This window comes from Scyliorhinus torazame, chromosome 14, assembly GCF_047496885.1.
Source record: "Scyliorhinus torazame isolate Kashiwa2021f chromosome 14, sScyTor2.1, whole genome shotgun sequence".
Classification (NCBI taxonomy): Eukaryota; Metazoa; Chordata; class Chondrichthyes; order Carcharhiniformes; family Scyliorhinidae; genus Scyliorhinus; species Scyliorhinus torazame.
In genome coordinates, this window is record NC_092720.1 from 134,830,857 (window position 1) to 134,843,635 (window position 12,779).

The 12,779-nt window shown below is 49.4% G+C and overlaps 1 protein-coding gene across 1 annotated transcript in view; it reads right to left on the reverse strand.

Moving 5' to 3' along the window:
- Positions 1 to 12,779, reverse strand: part of crocc2 (ciliary rootlet coiled-coil, rootletin family member 2) — a 432,771-nt gene that overhangs the window by 110,268 nt on the left and 309,724 nt on the right. Inside the window, exon 31 of the mRNA XM_072474929.1 lies at positions 6,430 to 6,870. Within this exon, the coding sequence (XP_072331030.1) occupies positions 6,430 to 6,870 (441 nt within the window). The remainder of the gene's footprint in view (positions 1 to 6,429; positions 6,871 to 12,779) is intronic.

Below are 12,779 nucleotides of genomic sequence, written 5' to 3' on the forward strand. Positions count from 1 at the left end.
GCTCAGGGTGAATTGTGGGATTTTCCCACAAAATTAATTTTCTTCACGCACTATGTATTCAGTGAAGCTTGGACAGGGTCACCGGGGTAATCGGATGCAGCTGGTGCTATTGCACTGTTTTTTTCCCATTCCTTGTCTTTTGGGTCTTCCGTAAACGTGGAGCACTGAATTTGGCCACCAGCCATTTCAAAATACCCAAGATGAATTGGATTTTCTTTGGTGTTGGCACAGAGGCACAATTAGTGCCAGGAGCCTCAAACAAAGATGTTTCTAGAAAGAGTTTTTCGTCTGTCTGATTGAGCATTATTGACAGGATCCACATGGGTAGCTGCCAAACGGGGATTAGCTCGTTAACTGATGAACAAGACTGGCTTTTACTGAAAAGTTCTAAAACATTATTTAACCTTCTGTGCCATAAACATTCTCCATTTCTATTACACTGAGTTATTTTCCATCTGAAAATTTACTTGCTCATCACGCGCTGAGGTCAAGTGTTATCTTGCAACTCAGAAGGTTAAATGATTTAATGGAGGCAGTTGGAGTCAAGGATAACGCAACCCGATTTTCCCTGCTTTCTGTGGTAAGGATCTGACGCATAGCTTGGAAGTTTTCTGGTATCGTAGTCAAGATCTAGAGGTTAAAGCACCGTACCAGAGTGGTTAGCACAGTTGCTTCACAGCTCCAGGATTCCAGGTTCGGGTCCCGGCTTGGGTCACTGTCTGTGTGGAGTCTGCACGTTCTCCCTGTGTCTGCGTGGGTTTCCTCCGGGTGCTCTGGTTTCCTCCCACAGTCCAAAGACGCGCAAGTTAGGTTTATTGGCCATGCTAAATTGCCCCTTAGTGTCCAAAAAGATTGGGTGGGGTTACTGGGTTACGGAGATACGGTGGAGGTGTGGGCTTGGATAGGGTGCTCTTTCCAAGGGCCGGTGCAGACCCGATGGGCCGAATGGCCTCCTTCTGCACTGTAAATTCTATGATTCAATGAAAGCATGGAGAATGGTGCTTACCAACTCACTCTGGGGGACAGCCTAATGATACATCTGATGGTTTCGTTTCAATTCTTGTTTTATTTTTAAGGATATAGATTGGGAATAAGCTTCTGGTATGGGACACACGAGAGGCTATTGCTCTGGATGAGTGCTCTTTTTCACAAACGTTACAGAATTGCATGACAGTGTAAAATACGCAACAGCAAATCGGCAATCTATTTTACATTGCTCCTGATTTTTATTTCCATTGAAGTCAGCCGCAATAATAATTGGGAGAGATGTCAATTGGGCTGCCGATAGATACACTATAGTACAAAGGTAAAATTGACCCTCCAGTTAAGATTGTTGCGATAATTCATTCAGATTTATGTGTTCTGCCCAAACTAACGCTGCAACGAGTTCGGATGATGTTGAATTCAGAGCCCGGCTGCCAGTTATAACACCACAGATGAAAAGATCGGGGCTTTGCCTTTAGAGAGTGTAAATCTTCGCTACATGACGGAATTTATACGGTGGCAGTTGCTCAAGTGAAAACAGCCAAGTTTGACCTGTGGAGGTGGGTCAGGAAAACTGAAATTTCAGGAAAACACTAACACCTCCCAAGTAATCAGGGGCATATTTTATGATCATTACTGAGGGTCTCAATTGGTGGAGGACATGAACACTTTGAGTGTTGATCTTCCATGCATCTGGTACAGACCACAGCACTGAAGAGGGAAGCACAATCAAGGCATTTACCATCCTAGTTACAGTGCTCAATGTGTGGCTCAAGATACAACTAGATAGTGTAGGGCTGGAACTCCTTCCCTAACAGCACAGTGGGTGTACCTACATCACATGGACTGCAGCGGTTAAAGTGGGCAGCTCACTACCACCACCTTCTCAAGGGCAATTATGAATGGTCAATAAATGCTGGCCTAGCCAGCAAGGGCCAAATCCCACAAATTAATAAAAAGAAACATGTGTCCCAGACTACAAGCTGTTGGTGTGATTTGTTTTCTTGAAGTACATAATGAACCAGTAGGGATTTTGCAATAAGCTGGAACCTTAATGATCATTTTGTTGTTCAGCTAATCCGCAAGTCAGAACTTGCACTTATGCATCACATTTCCTTGTATCAAGACATCCCAAAGCTTTTAAAATAGTTTCTTCACATAATGTAAATGTTGTTGGCAACACCAAATATGGCGGTATTGCTCAGGAGCTGGTTACTGTTTGGATTCCTTCACCAGCACCTTTCAAACCAGGAAAATCTACCATCCAAAAGGACAAGGTCTGCAGCCTCAATGGAACACCAAGTAACTCACCATCCTTGGCAGGCAGTAACTAGTGGGATGCCACAGGGATCGGTGCTGGGACCCCAGCTATTCACAATGTATATTAACGATTTGGATGAGGGAACAAAATGTAACATCTCAAAGTTTGCAGATGATACCAAGTTGGGTGGGAGGGTGAACTGTGACACGGATGCAGGGATCCTACAGCATGATCTGGACAGGTTGGGCAAGTGGGCAAATCAATGGCAGTTGCAGTATAATTTGGGTAAGTGTGAGGTTATTCACTTTGGAAGCAAAAACAGGAAGGCAGATTACTACCTGAATGGTTGTAAATTGGGAGAGGGGAGTGTGCAGCAGGACCTGGGTGTCCTTGTGCACCATTCACTGAAGGTAAGCATGTAGGTGCAGCATGTGGTACTGAAGGCTAATGGTATGTTGGCCTTCATTGCGAGAGGTTTCGAGTACAGAAGCAGGGATATGTTGCTGCAATTATACAGGGCCTCGGTGAGGTATTGTGTGCAGTTTCTGAGGAAGGATGTTCTTGCTCTCGAGGGAGTGCAATGAAGGTTTACCAGACTGATTCCAGGGATGGCCAGACTGTCATATGAGGAGAGATTGACTAGGTTGGGATTGTTGTCGCTGGAGTTCAGAAGAATGAGGGGGGATCTCATAGAGACTTATAAAATTCTAACAGGACTAGACAGGGTAGATGCTGATCCACCTAAGTTACCAAAGATGGTCCATAACCAGGGGTCACAGTCTGAGGATTCAGGGTAACCATTTTGGACAGAGATGAGGAGACATTTCTTCACCCAAAGAGTGGTGAGCCTGTGAAATTCATTACCACAGGAAGTAGTTGATGCTAAAACATTGAATATATTCAAGAGGTGGTTAGATATAGCACGGGGAGAATAGGACCAAAAGCTATGGGGAGAAAGCAGGGTTAGGCTATTGAGTTGGATGATCAGCCATGATCGTGATAAACTGCTTATCAGTTTATCGAAGGACCAAAAGGCCTCCTTCTGCTCCTATCTTCTATGTATCTATTTATCGATGTATCCTGACTTGGAGCTATATCGCTGTTTCTTCATTGTTATTAATCTTCATTGTTATAATCCTGGAACTCCCTCCTTGACTGCACTGTGGGTCTACATACACCACAATGATTGTAGCAGTTCAAGAAGGTGGCTTCCCACTAGCTACTCAAGGGCAGTTTGTAATGGGCACCAAATGCTGCCCTTGCCAGTGACGGTCAAATTCCAGGAACAAATTATGAAAAAAACTCACTTTGAACTTCAGAAGACCTTCATACAAAAATTGGGCTTTCCACTGAATGAGATTTAACTTCAGCTTTGGGTCAAGCTGATTTTAAAGAGCTACCTTGGATCTTTTAAAAAGGTTAAATAAAGTATTTTTATTGTTCTGAGAAAGTGTTTATTAGCACTGGGGAAAGCAGCGCAGGGACTGTTAATTCCAGTCTTGTTAGTAACACTCAGTACTTCATTGCCATTAACCTCTGTCTATTACTGCACCCTAAAACAAAGCCAACTATAACAGGATAATTGCCAACCAATCATAGGACTGTTCATATAAACTGTATCACCTCAATTTCTGAATAATGCTTCTCAACAGGATATAATGTACGAAGTGTGAGATCATGCGCCTATTTTACAAAGTCCACGGACATTGCAAACTATATCCCAACTATTTGATCAATGGAAAATCTCTATTATACTCAATCATTTTCAAAGATAACCAGGCATCTCTACCATGGTGTGACCCAGCCCCTGTGCTGCCTGTCAGCCTGATGAGGACACTGCATACCCCCACGACCTCAAATCTCATTTTGAATGATTGCCCTGAGGGAGAATCTTCGACCCGAAATGTGGATCGACTGAATTTTGCTCCTCCACGGGATGCTGTCTGACCTGGTTAGTAGCTTTCTGTTTTAATTTTTCGCTTCCCAGCACCTGCATTATTATTTTTTTGGTCCTCACTGTCAGCCAGGGCCAACACCAACTGTCGTTGCTGCAATTGTAACCAGACATTAGTCTGTTTGAAAATATATTTGCCGATTGCCAGTATTGCTCAAGGTTGGATCATTCTGAGTCTGCATTTGTTTGCTCAGCGCTCAATACTTATCAGAACATAAATAGGAGCTGATGTGGACCATTGAGTCCGTTTTGCCATTCAATAGGATTGTGGCTGACCTTGGGCTTCAACTCCATTTTCCCACCCAGAGCCAATGGGCACGATTTAAATGGAAAAAAAAACCCCAAGAGTCCCGTGTTGAGCGCGTTTGCGGGGTATTTCCCGGTACTTGCAGCACTGAGAACGACCCCACTATTAACCAGGACTCTGTTCCTTTTTTGGAGCTTGGCGAGGAATGCCCCACTGAGGCCGCGCATACCTTCATTTACTGCACTGAGGAGCTCAGCTCTCTAGTGCAGGAAAAGTCCGGGGTGGCATCCCGCTCCGATCTCTCGACCTCCCAACGTGACCCCTGGACCCCCCCCCCCAACACCCCAGCTTATCGATTAGAGGGTCCTCAAGTTCCCTTCGACCTCCCTAATAAGGGCAGGGAACCCCAAGGCCCAAATCGTGGGACGGACAAGACGCCACCAGGTTGGCATTGCCAGGATGTCCACGATGGCGCTGCTAGAGTGCCAGACTGGGAGTACCAAAATGCTTAGGTGGATCAGCAGTACCAAGATACCACCCTGCCCAGAGGCTGATCACCCGGGGGTCTCCAATCGTCTCGGAGAGAGCACACCCCCCAACCATTGCGGTTTTGCCTGGTCCAAGTTTGTGGAGACTAATGCTAAACAGCATCATCTCTGGGTCTCCGAGGTAAGGGGATTCAACCACAGGCGCTGGGTAGGTCAGGTGTAGACATATTCAAGTGTGGCTAACTGCTCACATTCATATGCAAATCCCGTTAGATCTCGTGAGGTGTAAGAAGCCGGGTGAATATCACGACTGGCCTCCCGCGGGATTTACTGGTCGCGTCGCATCCTGAGTCGGGCGCGGCCGTTAGATCATGCCCAATATCTCTTAACTTCCTGAAAGACCAAAAGCCTGGATATCCCAGCGTGAAATATATTGAACAATGGAGCATCTTTGGGGTAGAGATTTCCAAAGATTCACGACCCTTTGAATGAAATAATTATCCGCCTCTCAGTCCTAAATGACCAGCCCCCTTATTCTGAGACTGCTCCGTGTTTTAGATTCCCCGACCAGTGGAAACAATCTCTGTGTCAACCCTGTCAAGCCCCTTCAGAACGTTATAGGCTTCAATGAGATCGTCTTTCATTCTAAACTTCAGAGAATTTACTCAGCCTCTCATCAGCCAGCTTTCCTAATTGTTTGCTGCACCTGCGTGCTAACGTTCTATGTTCCTTGTACCAGCACACGCAAGCCTCTTTGGCCATCAACACTTACAAGTTTCTCACCTTTAAAAAAATATTCTGCTAAAACATATTCGGCCAAAGTGAACAACTGCTCACTTCCCTATATTACGCTCCATCTGCCATCCTGTTAATGCTTGACCTGTTATAACAACAGTTCCCATTTTTCTGGTGCCTTTAACACAATAAAATCTCCTAAGGAGCTTCGCAGGAGATTAATGAGACAGCATTTGACACCGGGGAACATAAAGAGATATGAGAAAGGGTGACGAGAATTTTGATCAAAAGAGGTAGGTGACCTATAAGAGCAGAGAGAGGCGCTTAGGTTTAGGCAGGGAATTCCACAGTTTAAGACCCAGGTGGCTGAAGGCACATCCATCAACGTTGGAGTAATTAACGTTGGGGATTTCTGAGAGGGAAGAATTGGAAGAACGCAGAGTTATCGGAGAGTTGCAGAACTGGAGGTGGCTATAGAGATAGGAAGGAGAAAACCGTGGAGGGATTTGACCGAAGGACAATCTATTTAAAATTGAGGTTTCACCGAACTGGGAGCCAATGTAGGTCAACCTGCATCGGGTAGATGACTAAACGATGCAAGGTTAGGATGTGGGCAGCAAGAGTTTGGGATGAAATTCAGGGTAGGCCAGCCAGCAGAGCATTGGAATAATCATGTCGAGAGGTAACCGAGGTGTGGAATTTCTGCATGCTGAGAGGGAATATGACCACATTCTGAACTGAAGAACGGACAAGTGTTTACCTGAAGTACCCGCCGATCCTGTTCACCGGACGATAGAGCTTTCTGAAGATGAGCAATGCGGTCCTGTAGCACTGCTGCACCAGCGCTCATGTCCGAGAGAGTCAGTGACAGACTCTGCACCTTGTCCTTCAGTTGACTCTCACCTTCCTCTGTCTTGGCCAGGGTCATCGACTGCCGGTCAAGGGTGAGCTGGAGAGAGGTGGCCTTCATCTCACCATCAGCTACTTGCCGCTGGAGCATTTCAATTTGGTCCTGAAGAACTTGGACTTCCATCTCACGATCGTTCAGTGTCAACTGCATTCTCTGCAGCTCCCCCTCGAGAGAGCGCCGCAATAGCTCCAACTTGGTGATACGGTTCTCAGATGCTTCCAGTATATCTTTTAGCTTTCGTTTGTCAGCCTCCAGCTTTGTTTCGTTTGCCTTCATCTTACTGATCTTCTCCTGCATTTGATAAATGTTAGAGATAAACGTCACACTTACAATCTCACGGGTAGCATATTTACCTCAAGCATGCAGGCTTCATGTACGCTGTCACGAGGCTATGCTACTTTAATTTCAAAAATATGATTTTCAAACTTTGAACTGACTGGGAGTGTTGCAATTTGAAATGATACAGAATATATTTTAAAACATAAGACCACCTTCCAAGGTGAAGGTGAAAAACAAAGAAACACCTTCAGGGGAGTGTGAAGAGAGAAACATTTCCTGTAATACAATGACCCATCGAAACTTGTCACTGTTTAAGCAAAAGATACTAAAATGCAAAAGTCATGGAAATTGAAACACTGGCTTCGATGACAGACCCACCCAAAATCCCTTGAAAGTACACAATGGATGAAGTATAACTGCCCAGGCTGTAGCCATGCAGAGATATTGCAAGAAGGTTTTCAACAGGGGAAACAGGCTGAAAGCTGGTCTCGTGTTCTCTTTCTCTCTCAATTGGAGTAAGTGTATGACCTGGTGCAAAAGCCGATGTTATTAGAAAACTAGCAGCAAACCGAGACTTTGTAACAGTTGCAACATTTCGTACACCTGGCCGATCCACAAAACCAGGTAATCCAAATCAATAATAATAATCTTTATTGTCACAAGGAGGCTTACATTAACACTGCAATGAAGTTACAGTGAAAAGCCCCTAGTCGCCACATTCCGGCACCTATTCGGGTACACAGAGGGAGAATTCAGAATGTCCAATTCACCTGAGAGCACGTCTTTCGGGCCTTGTGGGAGGAAACTGGAGCACCCGGAGGAAACACATGCAGACACAGGGAGAACGTGCAGACTCCACACAGACAGTGACCCAAGCCGGGAATCAAACCTGGGACGCTGGAGCTGTGAAGCAACAGTGCTAACCACTGTGATACCGTGCTGCTCACAATGTTTAAAAATTTGCACCTCAAGAACAGGTTAACTCTGTATTCTTTGAACATTTTTGATTGGACTCTAACTTCCCTTATTTCTGATACCTGCGTGTGATGCGCGATCAATTACACTCAAGACGAAGTGATTTCATAACTGAAGGCTTTAATCTACTAGAACATGTTGCCCAGCAGCTTTGGTACAGAAAGTGAAGGCTGCTGGGACGGCACCATCTCTTACACTCCGCCTTCAGGGCGGAGCTACGTAATACAGCCAATGGTAGACTCCTGGGTCTAACCAATGGTCATCAGCCTCTCAGGCACCGCAATACCTGGTACTACCACATTCACCCCCTGTTAAAAAAGAGTCCGGCGGGGGGGGGGGGGGGGGTGGCCAGTGGTAACAGTCGCCTTTAACATGGTATGATCAGGTATGGAGGTACCGTGCTGTCGAGGTTATTTACAAAGTTCACAGTTAGAGTCATAGCGAAGCAATCAGTCGATCGGGTGGCCTGGTCATCCTTCTGGAGCGTCTGGGCTTCGGTGGTGATTCTGGTGGGGGTCCCGGTGGTTGCGACTCCTGGAATGTGGTTCCGTCCTCCCTGGCAGCTTCGTCACCCCTTGGCGGCGCTGTTGGGGCAGAAGGTTGACACGGGGTGGGGTGCCTGTAGGGGGCGTCGGTGGGTGGGCGGGCCTAGACAGGAGCGGCGGGAGTACTGACCCTCCAGTGAGGTGCTGTGGGGGGGGGGGGTAATGGTTCGGGTGCGCGTGGGGTTCCGGCGGGCGCCAGGTCCCAAAGGGAGACTGTATCTTGCCGGCCGTCAGGGAACACCACGTAGGCGTACTGGGGGTTAGCGTGCAGCAGGTGGACCTTCTCGACCAAGGGGTCCGACTCGTGCGCCCGCACGTACTTCCGAAGCAGGATGGGTCTGGGTGTTGCTAGCCAGGATGGGAGCGAGGTCCCGGAGGAGGACCTCCTGGGAAAACAAGGAGACGTTCATGAGGTGTCTGATTTCTGGTTGTACAGAGCAGCGACCGGATGGCGTGGAGGGCCACCGGGAGGACTTCTTGCCAGCGGGAGACTGGGAGATCCCTGGACCGTAGGGCCAGTAGAACAGTCTTCCAGACCGTTCTGTCCTCCCTCTCTACCTGCCCGTTTCCCCGGGGGTTGTAACTGGTCGTCCTGCTCGAGGCGATGCCCTTGCTGAGCAGGAATTGACGCAGCTCGTCGCTCATAAAGGAGGACGTGTGTATGTATGCGGGGAAACCGAACAGTGTAAAGATACCCTGGAGGGCCTTGATGACGGTGGTTGTGGTCAATGTCTGGGCAGGGGATGACGAATGGGAACCGGGAGTACTCGTCAATCACGTTCAGGAAATACAAGTTGCGGACGGTGGAGGGGAGGGGGCCTTTGAAATCCATGCTGAGACGTTCAAAGGGACGGGAAGCCTTTTATCAGGTGCGCCCTCTCTGGCCGGTAGAAGCGCGGTTTACACTCTGCGCAGATTTGGCAGTCCCTGGTGACTGTCCTGACCTCCTCGATGGAGTAGAGCAGGTTGCGAGCCTTGACGAAGTGGAAATAACGAGTGACCCCCGGATGGCAGAGGTCCTCGTGGAGGGCTCGGAGGCGGTCCACTTGTGCAGTGGCACAAGTGCCGTGGGACAGGGCATCAGGAGGCTCGTTTAGCTTCCCCAGACGGTACAAGATCTCGTAGTTGAAGGTGGAGAGTTCTATCCTCCACCGCAAGATCTTGTCGTTTTTAATCTTGCCCCGCTGTGCATTATCGAACATGAAGGCAACCGACCGTTGGTCCGTGAGGAGAGTGAATCTCTTGCCGGCCAGGTAATGCCTCCAATGTCTAACAGCTTCTACTATGGCTTGTGTCTCTTTTTCGACCGAAGAATGGTGAATTTCGGAAGCATGGAGGGTACGGGAAAAGAAAGCCACCGGCCTGCCCGCTTGGTTGAGCGTGGCCGCCAGAGCTTCGTCGGACACATCGCTCTCGACCTGGAAGGGGAGGGACTCATCGATGGCGCGCATCGTGCCTTTGCAATGTCTGCTTTGATGTGGCTGAAGGCCTGGCGGGCCTCCGTCGACACGGGGAAGGTTGTGGACTGGATTAGGGGTCGGGCTTTGTCTGCGTAGTTAGGGACCCACTGTGCGTAATAGCTGAAAAACCCGAGGCAGCGCTTCAGGGCCTTGGGGCAGTGAGGGAGGGGGAACTCCATGAGGGGGCGCATGCGTTCCGGGTCGGGGCCTATGACTCCATTTTGCACTACGTAGCCTAGAATGGCTAGACGGTCGGTGCTAAACACGCATTTATCCTTATTGTACGTCAGGTTAAGGATTTGCGCGGTCTGGAGAAATTTGCGGAGGTTGGTGTCGTGGTCCTGCTGGTCATGGCCGCAGATGGTGACGTTATCCAGATACGGGAACGTTGCGCGTAAGCCGTACCGGTCAACCCTTCGGTCCATCTCTCGCTGGAAGACTGAGACCACATTAGTGACACCAAAGGGAACTCTTAAAAATAGATAGAGCCGCCCATCTGCTTCGAAGGCAGTGTACTTGCGGTCACTATTACGGAGGGGTAGCTGGTGGTAGGCGGACTTGAGATCCACCGTGGAGAAGACCTTGTATTGTGCGATCCTGTTTACCAGGTCGGCTATACGGGGGAGAGGGTACGCATCCAGCTGCGTAAACCTGTTGATGGTCTGACTGTAGTCAATGACCATCCTATGCTTCTCCCCGGTCTTTACCACCACTACTTGAGCTCTCCAGGGACTGTTGCTGGCTTCGATGACCCATTCCCCAGCAGCGTTCGGACCTCTGACCTGATGAAGGTCCGGTCCTGGGCACTGTACCGCCAGCTCCTGGTGGCGACTGGTTTGCAATCCGGGGTGAGGTTCGCAAACAGGGAAGGCGGGTCGACCTTAAGTGTCGCGAGGCCGCAGACAGTAAGGGGCGGTATAGGGCCGCCGAATTTAAAGGTCAGGCTTTGCAAATGGCATTGGAAGTTCAGCCCCAGGAGGGTAGCCGCGCAGAGGTGCGGCAGGACATACAGGCGGAAATTGTCGAATTTCCTGCCTTGGACAGTGAGGTTCGCTAGGCAGAACCCCTTTATCTCCACCGAGTGTGACCCGGAGGCCAGGGAGATCCTTTGATTTACAGGGTGGGTTACAAGTGAACAGCGCCTTACCGTGTCAGGGTGAACAAAGCTCTCCATGCTCCCAGAGTCAATCAGGCAAGACGTCTCGTGGGCGTTGATGAAGACCGTCGTTGTCGCTGTTGCAAGTGTCCGGGGTCGACTTTGGTCCAGTGTCACCGAGGCCAGATGAAGCAGTTACGAGTTCTGATCGGGCAGCGTGTAGTCGGCCGTGCTGGGGGCCTGGGGCCCCATCCAAGATGGCGTCACCCATGGGTCACACATGGTGTCCGGGGATGAAGAAGATGGCGGCAGCGAAGGACAAAATCTACGTGGCGCCCACCCGTCCAGCGTGGTGTCCGGGGGGCAAGATGGCCGTGCCCGTGGCGCTAGGATAGGGGGGTGGCGGTGAGCGCTGGGCGGTCGGGGCCTGAAGTGGGGGTTGCCGCAGCGGTCCAGAGTTGCTGGAGACCGCGGCCATAGCGCGGGCCAAGCAGACCCCCACAAAGTGGCCCTTCTTGCCGCACCCTTTGTAGGTGGCGGTGCGGGCCGGGCAGCGCGGGTGGGGATGATTCGCCTGCCCGCAGAAGAAACAGTGGGGCCCGGCGGCGTTAGCGGGCCCGCGGGGTCAGGGGGAAGGTCTGTGGGGCTGCCGCAGCTGTCGGTGCCACGCAGCCCAGAGGGCCGCCGCGCGGTCGGACGCATAGGACTGCGCGTTTTTGTAGGCAACGTCCATGGACCCTTCCAGGGCCCGTGCCTCTCTAAGTCCCAGGGTGTCCCTTTCTAGGAGTCCTTGGCGGATATCTGAGAAGCTCATACCGGCTACGAAAGCATCCCTGATACAAAGTTCCATGTGCTCGCTCCCCGAAACTTGCGGGCAGCCACAGTTTCGGCCCAGCACCAGTAGCGCCCGGTAGAAATCTTCGAATGATTCCCCGGGGCTTTGCTGTCTCGTAGCAAGCAGGTGACGTGCATAGACTTGATTTACAGGGCGAATATAATGTCCTTCCAACAGTTCGATGGCGGCATCATAGTTCTCCGCCTCCTCGATAAGGGTGTAGATCCCAGGGCTGACCCTTGAGCGCAGGAGATGCATTTTCTGTCCTTCTGAGGGGGTGCCTTCGGCTGTCTCCAGGTAGCCTTTAAAGCACACCAGCCAGTGTTTAAATATTGCAGCCGAGTTATCCGCGTGGGGGCTGAGTTGAAGGCACTCCGGTTTGATTCAGAGATCCATCCTTCCAGCTTAAATCTAGTAGATTAAATTGATGCACGATCAATTACACTCAAGACGAAGTGATTTCATAACTGAAGGCTTTAATCTACTAGAACTTGTTCCCCAGCAGCTTCTGTACAGAAAGTGAAGGCTGCTGGGACGGCACCATCTCTGAGAGTCCGCCTTCAGGGCGGAGCTACGTAATACAGCCAATGGTAGACTCCTGGGTCTAACCAATGGTCATCAGCCTCTCAGGTACCGCAATACCTGGTACTACCACATTGTGTGTGCCACATATGTTCAGACTATTTTTTCCTTGGGTTTCACGGTTTATAAATTTGCTCTTTCGTTGACACAAGACTTGCTTCTTATTTCTCACCAGCTTAAATAGTTAAATGCATTCTGATTTGGAAAAAGGCACATCCTCGTGAAAAAGAAACTTAACACAACTTTGTTGTGGTCAACAGAGGAGGCCGAACAGAGGGAAGTCAATTCATTCCTTCTCACCTGGTTGTAACAACGTAAAAGGAATCTTCCCTCCCATCATTCATTTTTTTTGTTCCTTCTCTCATAAAAAGCAATGGCTATGGGCTTTTTAATTGGATCCTCCAGTGCCACATTCTAAATATTTTATT